General features: G+C 46.3%; 1 protein-coding gene across 1 annotated transcript in view; it reads right to left on the bottom strand.

The window, feature by feature from the left end:
• cacna1ba (calcium channel, voltage-dependent, N type, alpha 1B subunit, a) overlaps positions 1-22,800 on the bottom strand; it is an 820,126-nt gene that overhangs the window by 240,113 nt on the left and 557,213 nt on the right. The window contains exon 10 of the mRNA XM_085965795.1: positions 10,714-10,829. Within this exon, the coding sequence (XP_085821921.1) occupies positions 10,714-10,829 (116 nt within the window). The remainder of the gene's footprint in view (positions 1-10,713; positions 10,830-22,800) is intronic.

Below are 22,800 nucleotides of genomic sequence, written 5' to 3'. Positions count from 1 at the left end.
CGCTATTCTGGTCTTCGGAGCTATTGCCCGTCATCATTTGTACCTTCCTGTACTTTTCTTTATTGATTTTTTGTTTTCTGTCAGTGGATTTATTTTGTCCAGATTGGCATACCCGTGCAATGTGTCCAATCTTACCACATTGCCTGCATGCTTTGCCCTTGAACCAACAGTCCCTCTGGTTATGGGTGGATCTGCCGCAGCGATAACATCTTCCGAACTCCTGTGTCATTTTATGGGTGCCGAAGTCCTGTGTCTCTTGTTGTATCTCTGCAGCTCCTTTTGCTGCTGCTTCGTATGATACAGCCATACTGAAAGCTTTGTCCAATGTTAAATCTTTTTCAGAAAGCAGTCTTTTTTGTGTTCCTTCACTTAAGAGACCGCAAACAAATTTGTCTCGAAGATAATCCGATAGTCCTGCTCCGAATTGGCAGTACTTTGATAGCTTTCTTAATTCGGTTAGGTAATCAGCGTTACTTTCATTCTTGTGTTGATTTCTCTTGAAGAACTTGAATCGTTCCGCTATCAGCAGCGGTGTTGGGTTTAAATGCTCCTGCAGGGTATCAACAATTTCTTTAAAAGTCTTGTCCTTTGGTTTGGCTGGAGTGATTAAATTTCGTAACAGCCCGTATGTCTTCGCGCCCATTAAGTTCAGAAGTACTGAAGCTTTTTTTTCATCTGTTATTCCATTTGCAGTGCAATGAACTTCTACTCTTTCCATGTATGTGGTCCAATCTTCTATTTCGCCATCAAAAGCCTCAATATTACCAGATTTAGGCATTTCAGAAAAGATATGGCGCTTCCCGCGCTTTCCCGCCGCTGCTACCGATAACAACGCTGTTTTACTGTGGTTTCCGTTTATTCACTGTTGGAGACTCGTTCCCGACGGAGGTCTAAACGCTGACCTGCTTGCCGCGCCGGCCGTCTCTCGAGTGCACCCTCCCAATCCGTTATTGCTTGCCTCCGATTTCGCTGCCCGTCTCAGCTGTAGAGCCCGCCGCTGGAGCTCCAGCCTGACGCCCAGGAAGGATTAGCGCAGTACCTGTCACCAGCTTGGCCAGCTGGTGAAACCACAGTTTCTCTTACTTCCTTGAGTCTTCTGGACGCTGGAGGAATCGATGTCCTTGAGGCGCTGCCGAATTGCAGGTAAGTCCGTTTCCACTTCGTCGCCACTGTAGTGTCCGTGTGTAGATAAAGACACTGAAGACAGGAGTTGGTTCATAGGTATTTACTAAGCAAGTCTGGGGGGGGGTTTCTAAAGGATATACACAATACACAGGCTTGTATAGCCCAAGTGGCAATTACTGGCATTACGCACACCTGGGGCTCTTAAAGGCACATACACCATAATTGCTCTTAAAGGCACATACACCACACCTTGCAGGACTTGTTCCATTGCCCTCTGCCAAATAGCTGGAGCTGATGCTACCCCGAATACCAGCCGGTTGTATTGGTAGAGACCTTTATGGGTGTTGATTGTGAGGTAATTTTTTGAGGCTTCTTCTACCTCCATTTGCAGATCCGCCTGGGCCAGATCAATCTTAGTGAAGCGTTTCCCTCCAGATAGCGAGGCGAAAATATCTTCAATCCGCGGAAGTGGATATTGTACGGTGTGAAGGACCGGGTTCACTGTTACCTTAAAGTCCCCACAGATGCGAACCTTCCTTGGTTCCCCAGGCGTGCTGCTCAACAACTTTTTCATCACAGGGACGATGGGTGTAGCCCACTCGCTCCAGTCTACCTTGGACAGTACACCTGAACGTTCCAGACTCTCCAGCTCTGCTTCGACGGCTGGGCGGATCGCATAAGGTACCGGTCTGGCCTTAAAAAATTTTGGGCTTGCATTTTCTTCAATTTTAATCGTCGCTGTCATGCCTTTTAGTGTTCCGAGTCCTTGCTGGAACACTTCTTTCGCGTCAGTTAGGATCTTTGACAGTCGCCCAGGTGTGATGTCGTCATCCTTTTTGTCAGCCACAGTCAGTGCCTGTATGGAATGCCAATCCAGTTGTATTTTCCGTATCCATTCACGTCCCAGTAATGGTGGTCCTCCATCTTGCAATACATACAGGCCTAGTTTTGGTGTTTCCTTACCGTTAAATATAACGGTCGCCCTTATTTTTCCTTTGGGGTATACTTTTTGCCCCGTGTACGTCTTCAAAATAATTTTTGTGTCTCTCAAGGGTATGTGTGAGAATAGCCGCTCGTAGTCCCATTGGTTTATGACTGTTAGGGCTGATCCTGTGTCCAATTCCACCTTTACCTGGACTCCTGCTATCTTGAGAGTGACCCAAATGGTTCGGTGATCCTCCGTTGTGATCACATTATGTAGTTTCAGACAGCTCAGATCCCTGCTTTCGGAGTCGTTATCACTCTTTTGTTCGTCTGAACTATTCTTCGTCATCTTATGTACCTTCTTGTGTTTTTCTTTGGTAGGTTTCTTATTGCTGGTTTTCTTTCCCAACCTGCAGACTCGTGCTATGTGTCCTACTTTTCCACACTATCTGCACACTTAGTCTTTGAACCAGCAATCATTCTGGTCGTGTGTTGTTCTGCCGCAGCGATAGCACTTCTCTGTTCTATATGACATTTCGTTTGTGCCATATTCTTGCGGTCTCTGTTGTATCTCTGCAGCGCCCCGTGCTGCTGCTTCATATGATACCGCAATGCTGAAAGCCTTTTCCAGCATAAGGTCCTTTTCAGATAAAAGCCGTTTCTGGGTTCCTTCACTTTGAAGCCCACACACAAACTTGTCCCTTAAGGTATCTGCCAGTCCCGCTCCAAACTGGCAGTGTTTCGATAGTTTGCGCAGTTCTGTTAAATAATCAGCATTGCTTTCATCCTTATGCTGGTTCCGTTTGTGAAACTTGACTCTTTCTGCTATCAGCAGCGGTGTGGGTTTTAAATGTTCCTGTAGTATCGTTACTATGTCTTCAAAACTCTTTTCCATTGGCTTCGTTGGGGTTACTAGATTTCGTAATAAACCATACGTCTTTGCACCCATTAAATTTAACAATACCGACGCTTTCTTGTCATCTGACACCTCATTTGCCTTGCAGTATACCTCTATTCGTTCGACATATGTAGTCCAATCTTCGACTTCATTGTCAAATGCGGTGATACTGCCACTCTTCGGCATTTTGGGTGTGGTTTAAAATGGCATCTCCCGCGCTTTCCTTCCTCCCCCGCTGCTGCCAACGCCGCTCCCGGCGGTTCTCGTGGCAATGGCGGCGCCCTGTAGGTTTCGCGCGCTTCTCCTGCGCTGCTGCCAACGCCGCTCTCAGCGGTCCTTGTGGCAATGGCGGCACCTCGCGGGTTTCTGCGCGTCTCTCTCTCCCTCTCTTCGATGCTGCTCAGCCCCTGAACACCGGCTGCGCCCTGTGCGCTCTGCCCTCTCTCTCTCTCCCCCCTCGACGCTGCTCGGCCCTTTGCTGTGCCGCTCGGTCGGGCACTACCTGTTGGCAGCCCGTTTCGCTGGACCACCTCGACTGGAAAGCCAAGCCTGGCTCTCGACAGCCTCCCCCGCAATTCTCGAGTCTCTGCTGGATGACTGGGCGGTTGCCCATGGTTGACGCCCGAGTCTCTGGCCTTGACCTCCAATCCACTGATCTCCAGGAACGAATCCCCAGGAGGTGATGCAGAGTTGCAGGTAGGTTCGAACTTGCCTTGTCGCCAATGTTGTGTCCGTGTATAATAAGACACAGACTGCAGGAGAACGGTACAACAGGTGGCTCACACAGGAACTGATCTGTACAGATTACTACTCAGTGTTATATACAGGTGTGGTCACTGCCGGTACTGCAGTATACATGAGCTGTAAAAGATAGTTCCCCCCTTAAAAAGGTATATACATGACAGGTGGCAGAGCGAAAAGCCTCTCTAAAGCTCTGATTGCACTGCAGACCTGTTGGATCACACTCCCCAGAGAATTTATTAAATTCCATCAAATGCATATTATGGAAGTTGGAATTTCAACAGTACAAATCTGGAATTCAGATAGAGTTTCCATACCATCCATGTACTTGGGGACTAGAATGAGAATATAGGCATTTTGACTGGGGCAGTGAGACAGTCATGCATTGGCTGTGGGTAGATGGGCTGAATGGCCTTTTGTTCCCAATTTCTATGCTGCTATGCGATTAAATATCTACAGTAGCTTTCTTATGAAAATGTCATGAGGTTTAATTTTTAGAGAAATGCTATTGAAGAATGTATAATATTTTCCTTTGACCAACTGATGGCAAAAATATTTTCTATTTCTTTGATATAAAGGTACAAGGTTAAGACTTGCTGATTTCTTTCACCGCAAGTAAAATGTGAACGATTCAACTTCCTCCAAGTGTACAAACCGTTAAGTTTACTAATTCTGCATATGGAATAAATATTTTAATTGCTGTGGTGGAGCACAGATTTTGCTGGTATGCCAACGTTCTGTCACAAAAAACTAGAAAACTAGCACAAGTTCTTTACGGAAATGTTAAAACTCGCTTTAAAACCGTTATCATTCTCTCCTGGTTTTGAGCGCTTGCTCTCCTGGTGAGAATGACGAGCTTAGCTTGCGTAAGTCAACAGTCCAAATTGCATGGAGGGCAGTTTTTTGTGTCACAGCCCAATAGGGAATTCTATGTCGGAACATGCTTCCGAGAAGGTCGGCCAGAGATTCAAGATTTTAAAAAATGTCAGTGGAAAAAGTAACAGATGCAGAAGAACAGGAGAAAATACCAAAGGAGAAATGCCATTCACTCATTCCATTGGTAATCGTGTCAACTGGTAAAGACCTTTATCTGATCATTAAAACAAACTGTTCCCCACAGTGTACCAGAGTAAGACAGCATGTAGCACTCCCATCCTTATATTATTTTTTCATTATTATAACAAGAGATAATGAGCAGTGACTCAGCACAAGATGTTAAAACAAATTTAGTGATGTTGTCTAATGCAAGATAAAACAATGTTTCGGAGGACACTACATGTGAGTGGAACGAAGCAAGAGTTTAAACCTGGGTAATCCTTGTACAGACAACCCACAGAAAATAAAATTATCAACAACCCAATGAGAGAAGATTATTCCACTACAGGTCAATCAATGCGAGTGCTTTCTCAAAGGTCCAAAGTAACCACAAAAGAGCAACATGTGAACAGAAAGTCATGAACCACCTGAAAATTGCTTTGAAGTTGAGAACAGGTTTACGTGAAGTTAAGCTAGAACTGAGAATGAAAACCCTACAACAGTATCTGCACTGTGATACACTATCAATTCCTCATAAAAGACAGAGAGTTCATTAATAGGCTTTTATTAGCAAAGAACAGAGCATGCCTCTCGTGGTGGCCTGGTATCCAAAAGGGCAGGGGACTGCAGAGCAGTCACCTTTATACCCAGGCATGTGGGCGGAGTCAGCTGAGGCATGCAAAGACACAACAGTGTGCAACAAGAGCAACTACAACAACAACAACAAGTGGTTTACCACATTCACCCCTTGTTTAAAATTGAGTCCGGCGGGGTGAAGTGTACTAAAAGTTCGTGTAAACTAAAAGTTCGTGTAATTAAGTCTATCAGGTGGCCTTGTATGCCGTCCTGATCGTCGTAGCAGCGGCGGTAGTGGTGCAGCATCCAACGGCGTCTCGTTGAGAGGTTGTGTAGTCAATGGCGGGTCCTGGGGCTGCGGCATGCCGTCTACAGGGGTCGGGGTGTGGGTAGTGGTGGGTGGCGATGGTGGAGTCGCAGGGGCACCCGAAGGTGCGAGGTCTCGTGTGGAGACTGTGTCCTCCCGCCCATCCGGGTACACCACGTAAGCGTACTGAGGGTTGGCGTGGAGGAGGCTCACCCTCTCGACCAGGGGGTCCGTCTTATGGGACCTCACGTGCTTCCGCAGTAGGACGGGTCCTGGAGAAGTCAGCCATGTCGGTAACGAGATCCCCGATGTGGACTTCCTGGGGAAGGAGAACATTCTCTCGTGAGGGGTGGCATTGGTGGCTGTACAAAGCAGTGACCGAATGGAATGGAATGGAGCGCCGCAGGGAGGACCTCCTGCCAGCGAGAGGTCGGAAGGCCATTAGATTTCAAGTTTAAAAGGACTGCCTTCCAGACCGTCGCATTCTCTCGTTCCACCTGGCCATTCCCCCGGGGGTTGTAGCTGGTGGTCCTGCTTGTAGCAATACCTCTCGCGAGCAGGTACTGACGAAGTTCGTCGCTCATAAAGGATGAGCCCCTGTCGCTATGAATATAGCTAGGGAAACCGAACAAGGCGAAGAGGTCATTCAGACATTTAATGACCTGGTCACGTCTGAGCAAGGGATGGCAAACGGGAAATGGGAGTACTCATCAATTATGTTGAGGAAGTACACATTGCGGTCGGAGGGGAGGGGCCCTTTAAAATCGCCGCTCAGCCGCTCAAAGGGGCGCGTGGCTTTGATCAGGCTTGCCCTGTCTGGCCTATAAAAATGCGGTTTGCACTCGGCACAGATTTGGCAGTTCCTGGTCAAGGTCCTGACCTCCTCGATGGAGTAGGGCAGGTTACGGGATTTGATGAAGTGAAAAAACCTGGTGACCCCCAGGTGGCAGAGGTCATTGTGGAGGGTCTTCAGTCTATCAACCTGCGCGTTGGCGCATGTACCAAGTGATAGGGCATCTGGGGGCTCATTGAGTTTCCCGGGCCGGTACAAGATATCGTAATTGTAGGTGGAGAGTTCGATTCTCCACCTCAAGATCTTGTCATTCTTGATTTTGCCCCTCTGCTTATTATTAAACATAAAAGCTACTGAATGCTGGTCAGTGAGCAGGGTAAATCGTTTTCCGGCCAGGTAATGCCTCCAATGTCGCACCGCTTCCACAATGGCCTGGGCCTCCTTTTCGACAGAGGAGTGTCGAATCTCGAGGCCCTGGAGGGTCCTTGAGAAAAAGGCCACGGGTCTCCCCGCCTGGTTAAGGGTTGCAGCTGGGGCAAAGTCGGATGCGTCGCTCTCCACTTGGAAAGGGATGGACTCATCCACTGCGTGCATTGTGGCCTTCGCAATATCTCTTTTTATGAGAGTGAAGGCTGCACATGCCTCTGCTGTCAGAGGGAAGGAGGCGGACTTGATGAGGGGTCTGGCTTTGTCCGCATAGTTGGGCACCCACCGAGCATAGTACGAGAAAAACCCTAGGCATCTCTTCAGTGCTTTTTGGCAGTGGGGGAGGGGGAGCTCCATAAGGGGGCGCATCCTGTCGGGGTCGGGGCCGATGACTCCGTTCTCCACTACACAGCCAAGGCGCGTGGTACGAAACATACATTTGTCCTTGTTGTATGTTAGATTCAGCCGCTGGGCCGTACGGAGGAATTTCTCTAGATTAACATCATGGTCCTGCTGGTCGTGGCCGCAGATGGTGACGTTGTCTAGATAGGGGGAAAGTGGCCTGGAGCGCGTTCTGGTCAACCATCCGGTCCATCTCCCGTTGGAAGACTGAACTCCCGTTGGAAGACTGAAACCCCGTTGGTGACGCCGAAGGGAACTCTGAGGAAGTGGTAGAGACGACCGTCAGCTTCAAAAGCTGTGTACTGGCTGTCCTCAGCCCTGATGGGGAGCTGGTGGTATGCCGACTTCAGATCAATCATCGAGAACACCCGATATTGTGCTATCTGATTGACCATGTCAGATATGCGGGGGAGTGGGTATGCATCCAACTGGGTGTAGCGATTGATCGTCTGGCTGTAGTCAATAACTAGGCGCTGTTTTCCGCCAGTCTTCACTACCACCACTTGTGCTCGCCATGGGCTGGTGCTACTCTCAATAATCCCTTCCTTCAGGAGTCTTGCTACCTCGGATTTAATGAAGCTTCTATCCCCGGCACTGTAACGCCTGCTTTTGGTAGCAATGGGCTTACAGTCGCGGGTGAGGTTAGCGAACAAGGAGGGGGGGGGAACTTTAAGGGTGGAGAGGCTGCAAATGGTGCGCGGTGGGCGATTCAAAAACTGCTGGCTGCAGACTGTGAGTCGGGGGGAGGGGTCCGTCGTACGCTAATGTGACACTCTTAAAGTGGCACTGGAAATCCAACCCCAGTAGAATGGCAGCGCAGAGGTGGGGCAGGACCAGAAGTTTAAAATTTTTGTATTCTGTGCCCCGTACTGAAAGGGTCACTACACAGTAGCCACCGACGTCCGCTGACTGGGCTTTGGAAGCCATAGAGATCCGATGGCGCGTTGGCAGGACCGGGAGAGAGTAACTGCGCACCGTGTCGGGGTGGATAAAGCTCTCCGTGCTCCCGCTGTCAAAAAGGCAGGTAGTGGCGCGGCCGTTTACCGTAATGTCCATCATGGACCTGGACAGTTGATGAGGGAGAGCGAGTCGACGTGATCGTCAGATGAGGCGGTGGTCGAGTCCGGGTCCCCCGTGATTGAGGTTGGAGACGTCCAAGATGGCGGACAAAATGGCGGCACCCATGATCCCGATCCCCACGCGGCTGGGGGAGCCCAAGATGGCGGACAAGATGGCTGCCCCCACGGTTCGCACGCGGCGCTGCTGGCGTTAGCGGTTTTACCTTTGCAGGCGCTGACATAGTGTCCTTTCTTCCCGCAGCCGGAGCAGGTAGCGTTTCTCGCCGGGCAGCGTGCTCTGGGGTGTTTTGCCTGGCCACAAAAATAACATTTCTGTGCCTTGGACATCGCGGCAGCAGTTGGAGGTGGCGGTCCCACGACCCAAGGTTGCGGCGTCCACGGTGCGGAGCGGTTAGGGGAGAAAGCGTCCATATTCCTGTGGGCCGCGTCGAGCGAGAGGGACACTGCCTTTCTCAGGTCCATTTCTCCCTTTTCCAACAGTCTCTGCTGGGAGTAGTCGGACCTTAGACCTGCAACGAAAGCATCTCGGATCAGTCCCTCCGTGTGTGCTGCGGCTGATACTTCTTTGCAATCGCAGCCTCGGCCGAGTATCCGTAGTGCCCGTAGGAAGGCCTCCACCGATTCCCCGGGCTGCTGTCTGCGGGATCTTAAGAGGTGCCTGGCATAGACCGTATTTACCGGGCACGCGTATTGCCCTTTAAGCAGATCGATAGCCGCCGCTTAGGTCGTCGCGTCCTGGATTATTGTATAAACTTGGTGGCTCACCTTTGAGGCCAGGATTTCCAGCTTGTTTTCGTCCAGGGTCACAGTTGAGGCTTGCAGGTAAGCCTCGAAGCAACGCAGCCAATGTGCGAATTTGGTAGCCGAACCCGCTTCTTGGGGGTCTAAGTCCAGGCATGTTGGTCTGAGGGCTCGCAGCAGCTCCTGCTGCTCAGCATTTGGCGCCGTGTGATGCAGCTCCTGCTGTTCAGTATTTGGACCGAGATTCGACATTTTGTTTTGCTAATAAAATTGATACACTATCAATTCCTCATAAAAGACAGAGAGTTAATTAATAGGCTTTTATTAGCAAAGAACAGAGCATGCCTCTCGTGGTAGCCTGGTATCCAAAAGGGCAGGGGACTGCAGAGCAGTCACCTTTATACCCAGGCATGTGGGCGGAGTCAGCTGAGGCATGCAAAGACACAACAGTGTGCAACAAGAGCAACTACAACAACAACAACAGTGGTTTACCACACACTGTTAAATAGAGAAACGATTGACAGCCTTTGCATACTCCTGTCTTCAGTGGAGTGCTCTTATGGGGTGCTTCAACTCACTGCCTTGAGTTCTCTTTTGCTTTCTGTTGGCTTTCCATTGTACCACTAGATGCACTGGGTTGTTGCAATGGTTCATTGCTCCTGAAGTGTTAATTACTAATAAATAATCAGTGCTCCCAATCCATAATTAGATTTTTCCCGTATCCTATTGTGTATTTTCTGGATGCTTCTTTCTGCATGTAAGTGAGAACAAACTGAGAAAAGAATGGAATCAGTTAAATTGTCCATGGGTATTCATAACTCATGGCTTCTCTTGCTTTATCTCCATCTCTCTCCTTTATCTCCCCCACCCAATTACATTACAAAATTCTGGCATCCCACGATTAGCATAAGAACATAAGAAATAGGAGGAGTAGGCCCCTTGGCCCTTCGAGCCTGCTCCGCCATTCAATAAGATCATGGCTGATCTTGGGCTCAAAGCCACTTCCCCGCCCGCTCCCCATAACCCTTCATTCCCTAACCTTGCAAAAATCTGTCTATCTCCACCTTAAATGTATTTAATGACCCAGCCTCCACAGCTCTCGGGGGCAGTGAATTCCACAGATTTACGACCCTTAGAGAAGAAATTCTTCCTCATCTCAGTTCTAAAAGGGCGATCCTTTATTTTGAAACTGTGCCCCCGAGTTCTAGATTTCCCCACGAGGGGAAACATCCTCTCTGCATCTACCTTATCGAGCCCCCTCAGTACCTTATATGTTTCAATAAGATCACCTTTCATTCTTCTAAATTCCAATGAGTATAGGCCCAGCCTGCTCAACCTTTCCTCGTAAGTCAACCCCCTCATCTCTGGAATTAACCTCGTGAACCTTCTCTGAACTGCCTCCAATGCAAGTATATCCTTCCTTAAATAAGGAGACCAAAACTGTACGCAGTACTCAAGGTGTGGTCTCACCAATACCCTGTACAGCATGCTGTAAACTTAAGACCATCATATCATCACAGGGCGATGGACAAAAAGAAACCAAAAGAATTGGACACTAAGATTCCTATAGACAATATGTGATACGACAATAATGATTTTATAGTTGCAGAATTACACATTTTCTCAGAGAAACAAACATCCCAACTTTTGATCTTGACAAGCTTACCTGCTATATGGATCCAGCGCAGGTATCTGTTGAATTCTTGCTCTATTTGCTGTTGTCGTCTTAATTTTAGAAATGCACGCCTGTTCTCCACCCTTTCCCGTTCTTTAGCAAACTCACTGCAAGATAAAAATAGAACTTTCCTTGCTTTGTACTACAAAAATGAGTAAGAGTAATACTTTACATTGTAAAACAAAGTAGGAGAAATAATTAAAAAGCAAAATACTGCGGATACTGGAAACCTGAAATCTTATCAGAAAATGCTGGAAATACTCAGCAGGTCAGGCAGCATCTGTGGAGAGAGAAACAGAGTTAACGTTTCAGGTCGATGACCTTTCGTCAGACCTGGATGAGTTCCGTTCTGATGAAAGGTCATCAACCTGAAATGTTAACTCTCTTTCTCTCTCCACAGATGCTGCCTGACCTGCTGAGTATTTCCAGCATTTTCTGTTATTATGATGAGAGATAATTGTCACGTTTCAGGATTTTTTGACCATTTGTCCACAGAAAGATTATTTTTAGTGTTCGGTTCCAGATTTAAAAAAAGGCTGAGTCAATAAGTAGTTAAGATGCTGACGTGCTAGCTTTGATGATGTTTCCCCAATAGACTATAACTATGCAATTTGTTAGTATTTCTTGGCAGTCAAAAAAGTACCTCACACCCATTGCATTGGAAAGCATTAGATAATTTTTATCTGTGAACACAGTGAAACCAGATTTTGACTGAGACATAGACTGGCAGACAGGTTGTGTGAAACAGGATGCTGTGCACGTAGTCAGGCTTTTGCAGAAACAAAGAGGTCAGAATTGCTGGAAGAACGGTTAGAAATGATCTTTTTTAAGCCAAGTAAAACAACCCACTGATGCGGGGAAGCATGCATGTTCTTTATTTTCTATCGCTACTCAAAGTTGTACTGTTTGAATGAAATGAGCTCAATCATAACTGCCATTTTGTATGTCCACTTTAATGTGAAATAAAGTAGCATATCATAGAAACATAGAAGATAGGAGCAGGAGTAGGCCATTCGGCCCTTCGAGCCTGCTCCGCCATTCAACGAGATCATGGCTGATCATCCAAACCCTAGCACCCGGTCCCTACACCGACAGCCATCCCACACAAGCCCTATCCCCATAACCCCGTAACCCCACGTATTTAATCCCCCCTAACACTAAGGGCCAATTTTTTATCATGCCCAATCAACCTAACCCGCACATCTTTGGACTGTGGGAGGAAACCGGAGCACCCGTATCAGGCCTCAGCTCGTTGCACCTTCAGAAAGATTGAAAGAGCATTCTTGGGAAAGACACAACGTCCTGGAAGCGGGTGCTATTGTTACGTACCAAATTTCCAACAGTAGTGCTCAAGAATACTTTCTCCAAATGATCTAATGTTATTTTAATTTTAATGAGAATATTGTACATCGGTCATGAAAATATAAAAGAGGAAAAGATACAGAGAAGGTACGAAACACAAGGTAACATTTTTGGGGGAGCTGGATTGCTCGTGAGATTGATTAGCTGATTTTGTGAGTTTCAGTCGCAGCACTGCTCGTCACCTCAACTGGTCTAACTTTATTGGTAAAGTATTTATCTATTGCCAGTTACGCCGTTAGAAAGGGAAGTATGTGGAAAGGAGTGCACCGTATTACTGTAAATCTGACAATCAAAGAGTAGTTTTGGTCACACAACACTGGCAATCACTACAGGGAATCATTTAACACTTCTCACTGAAGAAGGATAAATGACGGTAATTGGTGCCAGCACAGGAAATAGGGAAAAAAATACCGTCAGGTTTTTAAAAAAACAACATACTAATAAAAAGTAACATCCTAAGTACTTTTGCAACCTGCCTTTTTGGAGAATTTTAATCACTTTTTGTGTCTAATAATGTAAACCACACGCCATTTTGAATATTTCAATTTTCTGCATGTTGGTTGAGCTGGGAATTTTATTGCATTGATTGATGTACAAAAGAATCAGATACTGAGCAAGTTAAAATGTGGTGGACTGTCCTCCTGATGGACCATAACAATGTGGACAAATCCTAATCTCAGAAGAGCACTCCCATATTCACCCATGACTAAAATGATATCAGGGATGCAGGACTTCAGTTATGTGGAGAGACTGGAGAAGCTGGGGTTGTTCTCCTTAGAGCAGAGAAGGTTAAGTGGAGGTTAAGGTGTTCAAAATCATGCATGGTTTTGATGAAGTAAATAAGGAGAAACTGTTTCCAGTGCAGAAGGGTCAGTAAACCGAGGACACACATTTAAGGTGATTGGCAAAAGAACCAGATGCGACATGAGAAAACATTTTATTTTAAACACAGCGAGTTGTTGTGATCTGGCCTCTGGAATACTAGTCCAGCAACATAACCACTATGCTACCGTACCCTGACAATTCCTGGTCCAAACTCTGCACTGCTCACTAAACATTCATCAATCTGATTGGTTAAGGAGGTACACAGTGACTTGCCCTGTTCACACAGGTTCCAGATGCTCTGTAGAGGGCGCTGCGCTTTTTGGCCAATTGGCCGACAGGAACTTCCAGTGCAAAAGCCCATGGAAAGTCTATGGGAAAGTGGAAGCGTAACGAACGGCACCTGCTGACTGCAAAATCGGTCCCAATGTAATTATGATGTTGAATACTTGTGTTCAGAGAATATTTTATTTAACTGCATCAATGTATCAGGAGATACTTGCAATATGAAGCACTGAGTCCACACAAGTTCTGTTGCAACCCAGAATTGGTGTACCTGGATTTTCTGCCAATGAGGGAACAGATAATGTGCAGCCTCGTACTGCAGCAGTGTCATCCCTATTCTGCGGTGTGTTGCTGTGTTTAAAAGGAAGTATGAACAGTCCAGAACTTGCATGAGTGTCGGCAGTGAGCATCTGGGCATAGTTTCCTCCTTGGGTGCAACCCAAATTGTGCCTATTTTGCCGATGTTCACTTACACCTTTCCTCCTAATAAGAACATGAGAAATAGGAGCAGGAATAGGCCATTCGATCCTTCAGACCTGCTCCGCCATTCAATGAGATCATGGCTGATCTTCTGCCTCAATTCCATTCACCGGCCCTATCGCCATATCCCTTGATGCCCTTACTAGTCAGAAATCTATCGACTTCTGTTTTGAATATACCCAATGACTGAGCCTCCACAGCCCTCTGGGGTAGAGAATTCCAAAGATTCACTACCCTCTGTGTGAAGAAATTTCTTCTCATCTCCGTCCTGAATGGCCTACCCTTTATCTTGAGGCTGTGGCCCCTGGTTCTAGACTCCCCAGCCAAGGGAAACATTCTCCCAGCACCCACCCTATCAAGCCCTGTAATAATTTTGTATGTTTCAATGAGATCCCCTCTCATTCTTCTGAATTCAAGAGAATATAGGCCTAGTTTACTCAATCTCTTCTCATACGACAGTCCCGCCATCCCAGGAATCAATCTCGTGAACCTTCGTTGTACTCCCGCTATGCTAAGTATATCCTTCCTTAGGTAAGGAGACTAAAATTGTACACAGTACTCCAGGTGTGGTCTCACCAAGGCCTGATATAATTGGAGTAAGACTTCTTTACCCCTGTACTCAAATCCTCTTGTAATGAAGGCCAGCATACCATTTGCCTTCCTAATGGCATGCTGCACCTGCACATTCACTTTCAGTGACTCATGTACAAGGACACCCAGTTCCCTTTGAACATCTGCATTCCCCAATCTTTCACCATTTAGGAAATACTCTGCCTTTCTGTTTTTTCTACCAAAGTGGATAACTTCGCATTTATCCACATTATAACCCATCTGCCATGTTCTCGCCCACTCACTGAGCCTGTCGAGATCCCCTTGAAGCCTCTTCACAACTGACACTTCCACCTAGCTTTGTGTCATCAGCAAATTTGGAAATGTTACATTTAGTCCCCGCATCCAAACCATTGATATAGATTGTGAATAGCTGGGGCCCAAGCACCGATCCTTGCGGAACCCTACTAGTCACAGCCTGCCATCCTGAAAAAGACCCGTTTATCCCTACTTTGTTTTCTGTCTGTTAACCAATTCTCAATCCATGCTAGTATATTACCTCCAATTCCATGTGCCCTAATTTTGTTCACCAAACTCTTGTGTGGGACCTTATCGAAGGCCTTCTGGAAATCCAAAAACACATCTACCCGTTCCCCTTTGTCTACTCCACTAGTTACATCCTCAAAGAACTCCAATAGTTTTGTCAAACAGGACTTCCCTTTCATAAATCCATGTTGACTCTGCCCAATCTTACTATTAGTTTCTAAGTGCCCAGTTATTGCATCCTTTATAATAGATTCCAGCATTTTCCCAACTACTGATGTGAGGCTAACAGGTCTGTAGTTCCCCATTTTCTCTCTCCCTCCTTTCTTAAATAGCGGGGTTACATTTGCTATCCTCCAATCTGCAGGAACCGTTCCAGAATCTATAGAATTTTGGAAGATGACAACCAATGCGTCCGCTATCCCAATGGCCACCTCTTTCAAAACCCTAGGATGTGGGTCATCCGGTCCTTGAGATTTATCGACTATTAGTCCCATTAATTTTGCAAGTACTTTTTTTTTACTAATAATAATTTCTTTAAGTTCCTCATTCTCACCACACCCTTGGTTTTCTCGTATTTCTGGGAAGTTTTTTGTGCCTTCCTCCATGAAGACAGAAACAAAGTATGTATTCAATTTCTCTGCCATTTCCTCATTCTCCATTATAAATTCTCCCGTCTCTGACTGTAAAGGACCTACATTTACCTTCGCCAGTCTTTTCCTTTTCACATACCTATAGAAGCTTTTGCAATCCGTTTTTATATTTTTCGCTAGTTTGTGCTCATATTCCATTTTCCCTTCCTTTATCAATTTCTTAGGCCTCCTTTGCTGATTTCTAAAAAGATCCCAATCCTCAGGCTGACCACTTTTTCTGGCAACTTTATAAGCTTCCTCCTTTGACTTAATACTCGCTTTAATTTCTTTTGTTAGCCATGGTTGGATCACTTTTCCTTTTGGGTTTTTATGCCCGAGAGGAATATATGTTTGTTCCAAATTATGCATTATTTCCTTGAATGTTAGCCATCGTATGTCCACCTTCATACCTTTTAGTGTAGTTTCCCAATCTACCATGGCCAACCTGTCCCTCATACCCTTGTACTTACCTCTGTTTAGATTGAAGACCTTAGTTTCAGATTGGACTACATCACTCTCAAACTTAATATAAAATTCAATCATATTATGGTCACTTGTTCTTAAAGGCCCCTTTACCACAAGATTATTGATTAGCTCTAATCTAACTAGAATACGCCCAAATTTAAAATGGACATAAATGGGCATAAATCAGCATAAACAATCAGAGCCCAAGGAAACGCCAAAACCCACACCAGTATATTTCTTCTTTGTGTCTTAAAATTTAAAGTTTCAACTCATTTAACCATCATTCATGCACGTTAGGCAGTGGCCTAGAGTTTCCGATAGTAACCAGCGCAATTCACCTGAAATCGGCCAAACCAGCGTAAAAGATCACGGAATTTTAAGCGCTAGTCACGTTGAGCGTAAATCGAGTTTCTACAATCTTTTAACGTTGGTTCAAAAAACATTGCCCTGGAAGTCAGACCCACCCACAAAACTTAGCACGTCCCCAGATCAAAATAGTGAGCACGCCGATTGCACCCGTTGGAGGAGGCTCTTCAAATTAAGAATTTTTTTTTTTTTTTTTTTTTATAAACGAGCAGAGGCACTAATAGGCATGTTTTAAAAGTTTTTAAATATTTCATTTACTAAGAAACTGACTAGTGTAAACCAATAAAACTAGTAAATCGTTCTGTATAGTTTAAAGTCATTTCAGGTCAGCTTAGTCACAGGTGGTGGAATTGACACTTATTAAAAATGCTTATTTTTTTGTGATAAACCCATTTTCAGCTGCGCTAATGAAACTGCAATATAGAGGAATATTTTTAATGAGAGGAAAAAAACCAGTTACGTACTATTACGCTGACAGATTGCGCTGGTTCATGGAAGATTTGAGCAGAAACTTGAAAAGAAGAAAGGCAGGCTTATATTTATATAATGTCTTTCACAACCACAGGACATCCCAAAGCACTTTACAGCCAATGAAGCACTTTGTAAGTGTAGTCACTGTTGTAATGTAGGAAACGCAGCAGCCAATTTGCACAGAGCAATCGCCCATAAACAGCAACGTGATAATGCCAGATAATCTGTTTTAGTGATGTTGATTGAGGGATAAATATTGGCCAGGACACCGGGGATAACTCCCCTGCTCTTCCTCGATATAGTACCAGGGGATCTTTTACGTCCACCTGAGAGCGCAAACGGGACCTCGGTTTAACGTCTCATCCGAAAAATGGCACCTCCAACAGTTCAGCATTCCCTCAGTACTGCACTGGAGTGTCAGCCTAGCTTTATGTGCTCAAGTCCCTGGAGTGGGACTATGAACCCACAACCTTCTGACTCAGAGGCGAGTGTGCTACCCACTGAGCCACAGCTGACACCCAACCATAACTTTATTTCGAGAACCAGTGCAATTTCAAGCGCAATTTGTGCCCAGATTGCTGACTGTGCCCAAAGCACAAATTCTACCCTAGAATGTTTTAGAACCTGCAATTGGGGTAGCTTTTCAATTTTAAATGTGACTTACATTTTGCCATAAAAATTCACGCAAAGAAACAGATCTCGGTGAATTTTAAAAAAATGCTCCAAGTATTGCAATGAAAAGACCAGAAAAGTGAGTTTGTTTCCTGCTGTGCCTGAAAATCTGGTTAAGAGACCCCCAGGCAATCGCAATCGGAGGATACTCGCAATGGAGAATTGGCATGTTTTGTGGGTGGAGGTTAGTTCAGATGGAAGGTTTGATGGACAGCTGTAGAAGAGCGAGGAGACTTGTGTGTATTGTAGTTACGTGTGTATCTGGGCACTAATCTGGGCCAGAGAGGGAGTGCAACGAAGGTTCACGAGATTGATTCCTGGGATGGCGGGACTGTCGTATGAGAAGAGATTGAGTAAACTCGGCCTGTATTCTCTTAAATTCAGAAGAATGAGAGGGGATCTCATTGAAGCATACAAAATTATTACAGGGCTTGATAGGATGGATGCTGGGAGAATGTTTCCCTTAGTTGGGGAGTCTAGAACCAGGGGCCACAGCCTCAAGATAAAGGGTAGGCCATTCAGGACTGAGATGAGAAGAAATTTCTTCACACAGAGGGTGGTGAATCTTTGGAATTCTCTACCCCAGAGGGCTGTGGAGGCTCAGTCATTGGGTATATTCAAAACAGAAGTTGATAGATTTCTGACTAGTAAGGGCATCAAGGGATATGGCAATAGGGCCGGTGAATGGAGTTGAGGCAGATCAGCCATGATCTCATTGAATGGCGGAGCAGGCTTGAAGGGCTGAATGGCCTACTCCTGCTCCTATTTCTTATGTTCTTAATGCGAAAGAACCTCCAAACCCTGCAGATAGTCACAAATAAGTGACTAGGTAGTTGGAAAACTAATTTATACGTTCAAACAGTAACCACTGTAAGAGAGATTTCTGTGCCATTGGAGGGGCAGAGACATCTGAGAAAAAGATGCTACAGGTCACATTGCATATCTGAAAGCCTCGATAGTCAATACCCTAGGAAGCAGAGGTCCTGCTGTGTATATTCTCTAATCTCAGTATGCAGTACTAGGCCAAAGCACCTCAAAGAGTGGATCACTTCACACATCAGAGTATCCAACTGAGACAACCAAAATACCAAGCAATCCAAAATAAGTGGAGATGAATCGAACAACAGAAAATAGTCAGATAGGAAATTAATTAATCATGTCTGTTAGAATGTTTTAAGATGATTTAAAAAATCAGTCTATCCTAGCATTCCTCTCTTTTAGCATTTTTATGTGGTAGAGCAAATGTGTAAGAAAGGGAAAGCTTAATCTTGCCTCGATATATAACAGAGTTTGGAAACGCAGGGCAAAGAATGAAAACATCAAGATCTTGGGAACGAGAAAAACACTATTATAAACAAAGCTTGTAGCATAAAGGCAAAGGCTGAAAAGATTATAAGCTGGGTAAACACATAAAAATATGGTCTCAGCCAAACCTGCAAAATACGTATGCGTACCTATGTATTATGTAAGCCAAGGTTGTATTATAGTGTAAGAATAGAACCAGGTCTCCTTTAACTTCAGAACATTCTCGAGGGTCAGGAGCGACGTAGCCTCGAAGAGGGCCTGAAGGACAGGGCCTGGTCACTCCAGGACTCGTGCTGCTCGCGTACATCGGAGAGCGTTCTCAGTGGTAGTCGGAGACTGGGAACCAGGTTCTAATATTTTTTTAATTCATTCATGGGATGTGGGCATCGCTGGCAAGGCCAGCATTTATTGCCCATCCATAATTGCCCTCGAGAAGGTGGTGGTGAGCTGCCTTCTTGAACCACTGCAGTCCGTGTGGTGAAGGTACTCCCACAGTGCTGTTAGGGAGGGAGTTCCAGGATTTTGACCCAGCGACGATGAAGGATCGGCAATATACTTCAAAGTCAGGATGGTGTGTGACTTGGAGGGGAACTTGGAGGGGGTGGTGTTCCCATGCGCCTGCTGCCCTTGTCCTTCTAGGTGGAAGAGGTCGCGGGTTTGGGAGGTGCTGCCAAAGAAGCCTTGGCGAGTTGCTGCAGTGCACCTTGTAGATGGTACACACTGCAGCCATGGTACGCCGGTGATGGAGGGAGTGAATGTTTAAGGTGGTGGATGGGATGCCAATCAAGTGGGCTGCTTTGTCCTGGATGGTGTCGAGCTTCTTGAGTGTTGTTGGAGCTGCACTCATCCAGGCAACTGTAGCGTATTCCATCACACTCCTTACTTGTGCCTTGTAGATGGTGGAAAGGCTTTGGGGAGTCAGGTGAGACACTCGCCTCAGAATACCTAGCCTCTGACCTGTTCTTGTTGCCACAGTATTTATGTGGCTGGTCCAGTTAAGTTTCTGGTCAATGGTGACCCCCCAGGATGTTGATGGTGGGGGATTCGGAGATGGCAAAACCATTGAAGGTCAAAAAATGGTGGTTAGATGCTCGCTTGTTGGAGACAGTCATTGCCTCGCGCTTCTGTGGCGCGAATGTTACCAGCCACTTAGCAGCCCAAGCCTGAACGTCGTCTAGGTCTTGTTGCATGTGGGCATGGACTGCTTCATTATCTGAGGAGTTTTGAATGGTGTTGAACACTATGCAATCAGCGAAGATCACCATTTCTGACCTTATGTTGGAGGGAAGGTCATTGATGAAGCAGCTGAAGATGGTTGGGCCTAGGACACTGCGCTAAGGAACTTCTGCAGCGATGTCCCGGGGCTGTGATAATTGACCTCCAACCACCACAACCATCTTCCTTTGTGCAAGGTATGACTCCAGCCAGTGGAGCGTTTTCCCCCCCAATTCCCACTGACTTCAGTTTTACTAGTGCTCCTTGATGCCACACTCGGTTAAATGCTGCCTTGATGTCAAAGGCAGTCACTCTCACCTCACCTCTGGTATTCAGCTCCTTTGTCCATGTTTGGACCAAGTCTTTAATGAGCTGAGTGGTCTTGGCAGAACCCAAACTGGGCATCCGTGAGCAGATTATTGGTGAGTAAGTGCCATTTGATAGCACTTTCGATGACACCTTCCATCACTTTGCTGATGATTGAGAGTTAACTGATGGGGCGGTAATTGGGCAGGTTGGATTTGTCCTGCTTTTTGCAGACAGGACATACCCGGGCAGTTTTCCACATTGTCGGATAGATGCCAGTGTTGTGGCTGTACTGGAACAGCTTGGCTAGAGGCGTGGCTAGTTCTGGGGCACAAGTCTTCAGCATGATAGCCGGGATGTTGTCAGGGCCCATAGCCTTTGCTGTATCCAGTGCGCTCAGCCGTTTCTTGATATCACATGGAGTGAATCGAATTGGCTGAAGACTGGCTTCTGTGATGGTGGGGACCTCAGGAGTAGGCCGATATGGATCATCCACTCGGCACTTCTGACTGAAGATGGTTGCAAATGCTTCAGCCTCGTCTTTTGCACTCGCGTGCTGGCCTCCATCATCATTGAGGATGGGGATATTCATGGAGCCTCCTCCTCCCGTTAGTTGTTTAATGGTCCACCACCATTCACGACTGGATGTGGCAGGACTACAGAGCTTTGATCTGATCCGTTGATTGTGGGATCGCTTAGCCCTGTCTATAGCATGCTGCGTACACTTTTTAGCATGCATGTAGTCCTGTGTTGCAGCTTCCCCAGGTTGGCACCTCATTTTTAAGTACACCTGGTGCTGCTCCTGGCATGCTCTTCTACACTCCTTATTGAACCAGGGTTGGTCCCCTGGCTTGATGGTAATGGTAGAATTGGGATATGCTGGGCATTGAGGTTACAGATTGTGGTGGAATATAATTCTGCTGCTGCTGATGGCCCACAGCGCCTCATGGATGACCAGTTTTGAACTGCTAGATCTGTTCTGAATCTATCCCATTTAGCACGGTGGTAGTGCCACACAACACAATGGAGGGTGTCCTCAGTGTGAAGACGGGACTTCGTCTCCACGATGACTGTGTGGTGGTCACTGTTACCAATACTGTCATGGACAGATGCATCTGCAACAGGTAGATTGGTGAGGACAAGGTCAAGTAGGTTTTCCCCTCATGTTGGTTCGCTCACCACCTGTCGCAGGCCCAGATTGGCAGCTATGTCCTTTAGGACTCAGCCAGTTCGCTCAATGGTGGTGCTACCGAGCCACTCTTGGTGATAGACATTGAAGTCTCCCACCCAGAGTACATTCTGTGTCCTTACTACTCTCAGTGCTTCTTCCAAGTGGTGTTCAACATGGAGGAGTACTGATTCATCAGCTGAGGGAGGGCAGTAGGTGGTAATCAGCAGGAGGCTTCCTTGCCCATGCTTGACCTGAAGCCATGAGACTTCATGGGGTCCGGAGTCAATGTTGAGGACTCCCAGGCCCACTCCTTCCCGACTGTATACCACTGTGCCGCCACCCCTAGTGGGTCTATCCTGCCAGTGGGACAGGACCTACCCAGGGATGGTGATGGAGGAATCTGGGACATTGTCTGAAAGGTATGATTCTGTGAGTATGACTATATCAGGCTGTGGGACAGCTGGTCTGTGGGACAGCTCTTCCAATTTTGGCACAAGTCCCCAGATGTTGGTGAGGAGGACTTTCCAGGGTCGACTGGGCTGGGTGTGACGTTGCCGTGTCTGTAGCCGGTGCAGAGGTAGATGCCGGGTTGTCCATCCGGTTTCATTCTTTTTATTGTTTTTCGCAGCGGTTTGTTACAACTGAGTAGCTTGCTAGGCCTTTTCAGAGGGCAGTGAAGAGTCAACCACATTACTGTGGGTCTGGAGTCACATATAGGCCAGACCAGGTAAGGACGGCAGATTTCCTCCTCTAAAGGACATTAGTGAACCAGATGGGTTTTTACGACAATCCGATAGTTTCATGGTTACCATTACTGATACTAGCAATTATTCCAGATTTATTTAATTAAATTGTATGCCATTTAATATAAATGGAAGAGCAAATCAGTCACTGTAATAAAGCTTGTTATTATAAAAACCACGCGTGCATGCATCATAAGTGGAGTTATTGTCGCCAGACTAACAATCCTTTGTTGCGACGGTAACCACCAAGAAATCCGCTAACAGTGTTCATCAAACCACATCACTGCTAAAGTTGTTTTTGTCAAACGTTTATTAGTTCTGCATTCCTTAAAGGCATTGCCCAAAAATTGCTGTGGCAGGACAAAAAGGGCACCCCGCTGTTAGTTCGACTTGACCTTGCCCATTTAATCTCCATGATATTTTGCGTGGCAAGTTGCTGGAAGTGCGAGATGGAAACGGCACAGTGCCCTCTACAGGGCATCTGGGATCTAAGTGAACAGGACAGGCAACTGTGTAATAAAAACAGAAAATGCTGGAAATACTCAGCATCTGTGGAGAGAGAAACAGAGTTAACGTTCCAGGTCGATGACCCTTAGTCAGAACTGGAAAGAGTTGTAGATGGAACAGGTTTTTAAGCAAGTGTAGGGGCAGGGAGAGGCAGGAGGGGAGGAAAGAACAAAAGGGAAGGTCT

The sequence above is a fragment of the Somniosus microcephalus genome, chromosome 23, assembly GCF_052327205.1.
Source record: "Somniosus microcephalus isolate GS21.2 chromosome 23, FLI_Smic_1.0, whole genome shotgun sequence".
NCBI classification, from domain to species: Eukaryota; Metazoa; Chordata; class Chondrichthyes; order Squaliformes; family Somniosidae; genus Somniosus; species Somniosus microcephalus.
This window is presented reverse-complemented; position numbering and strand designations above follow the sequence as displayed.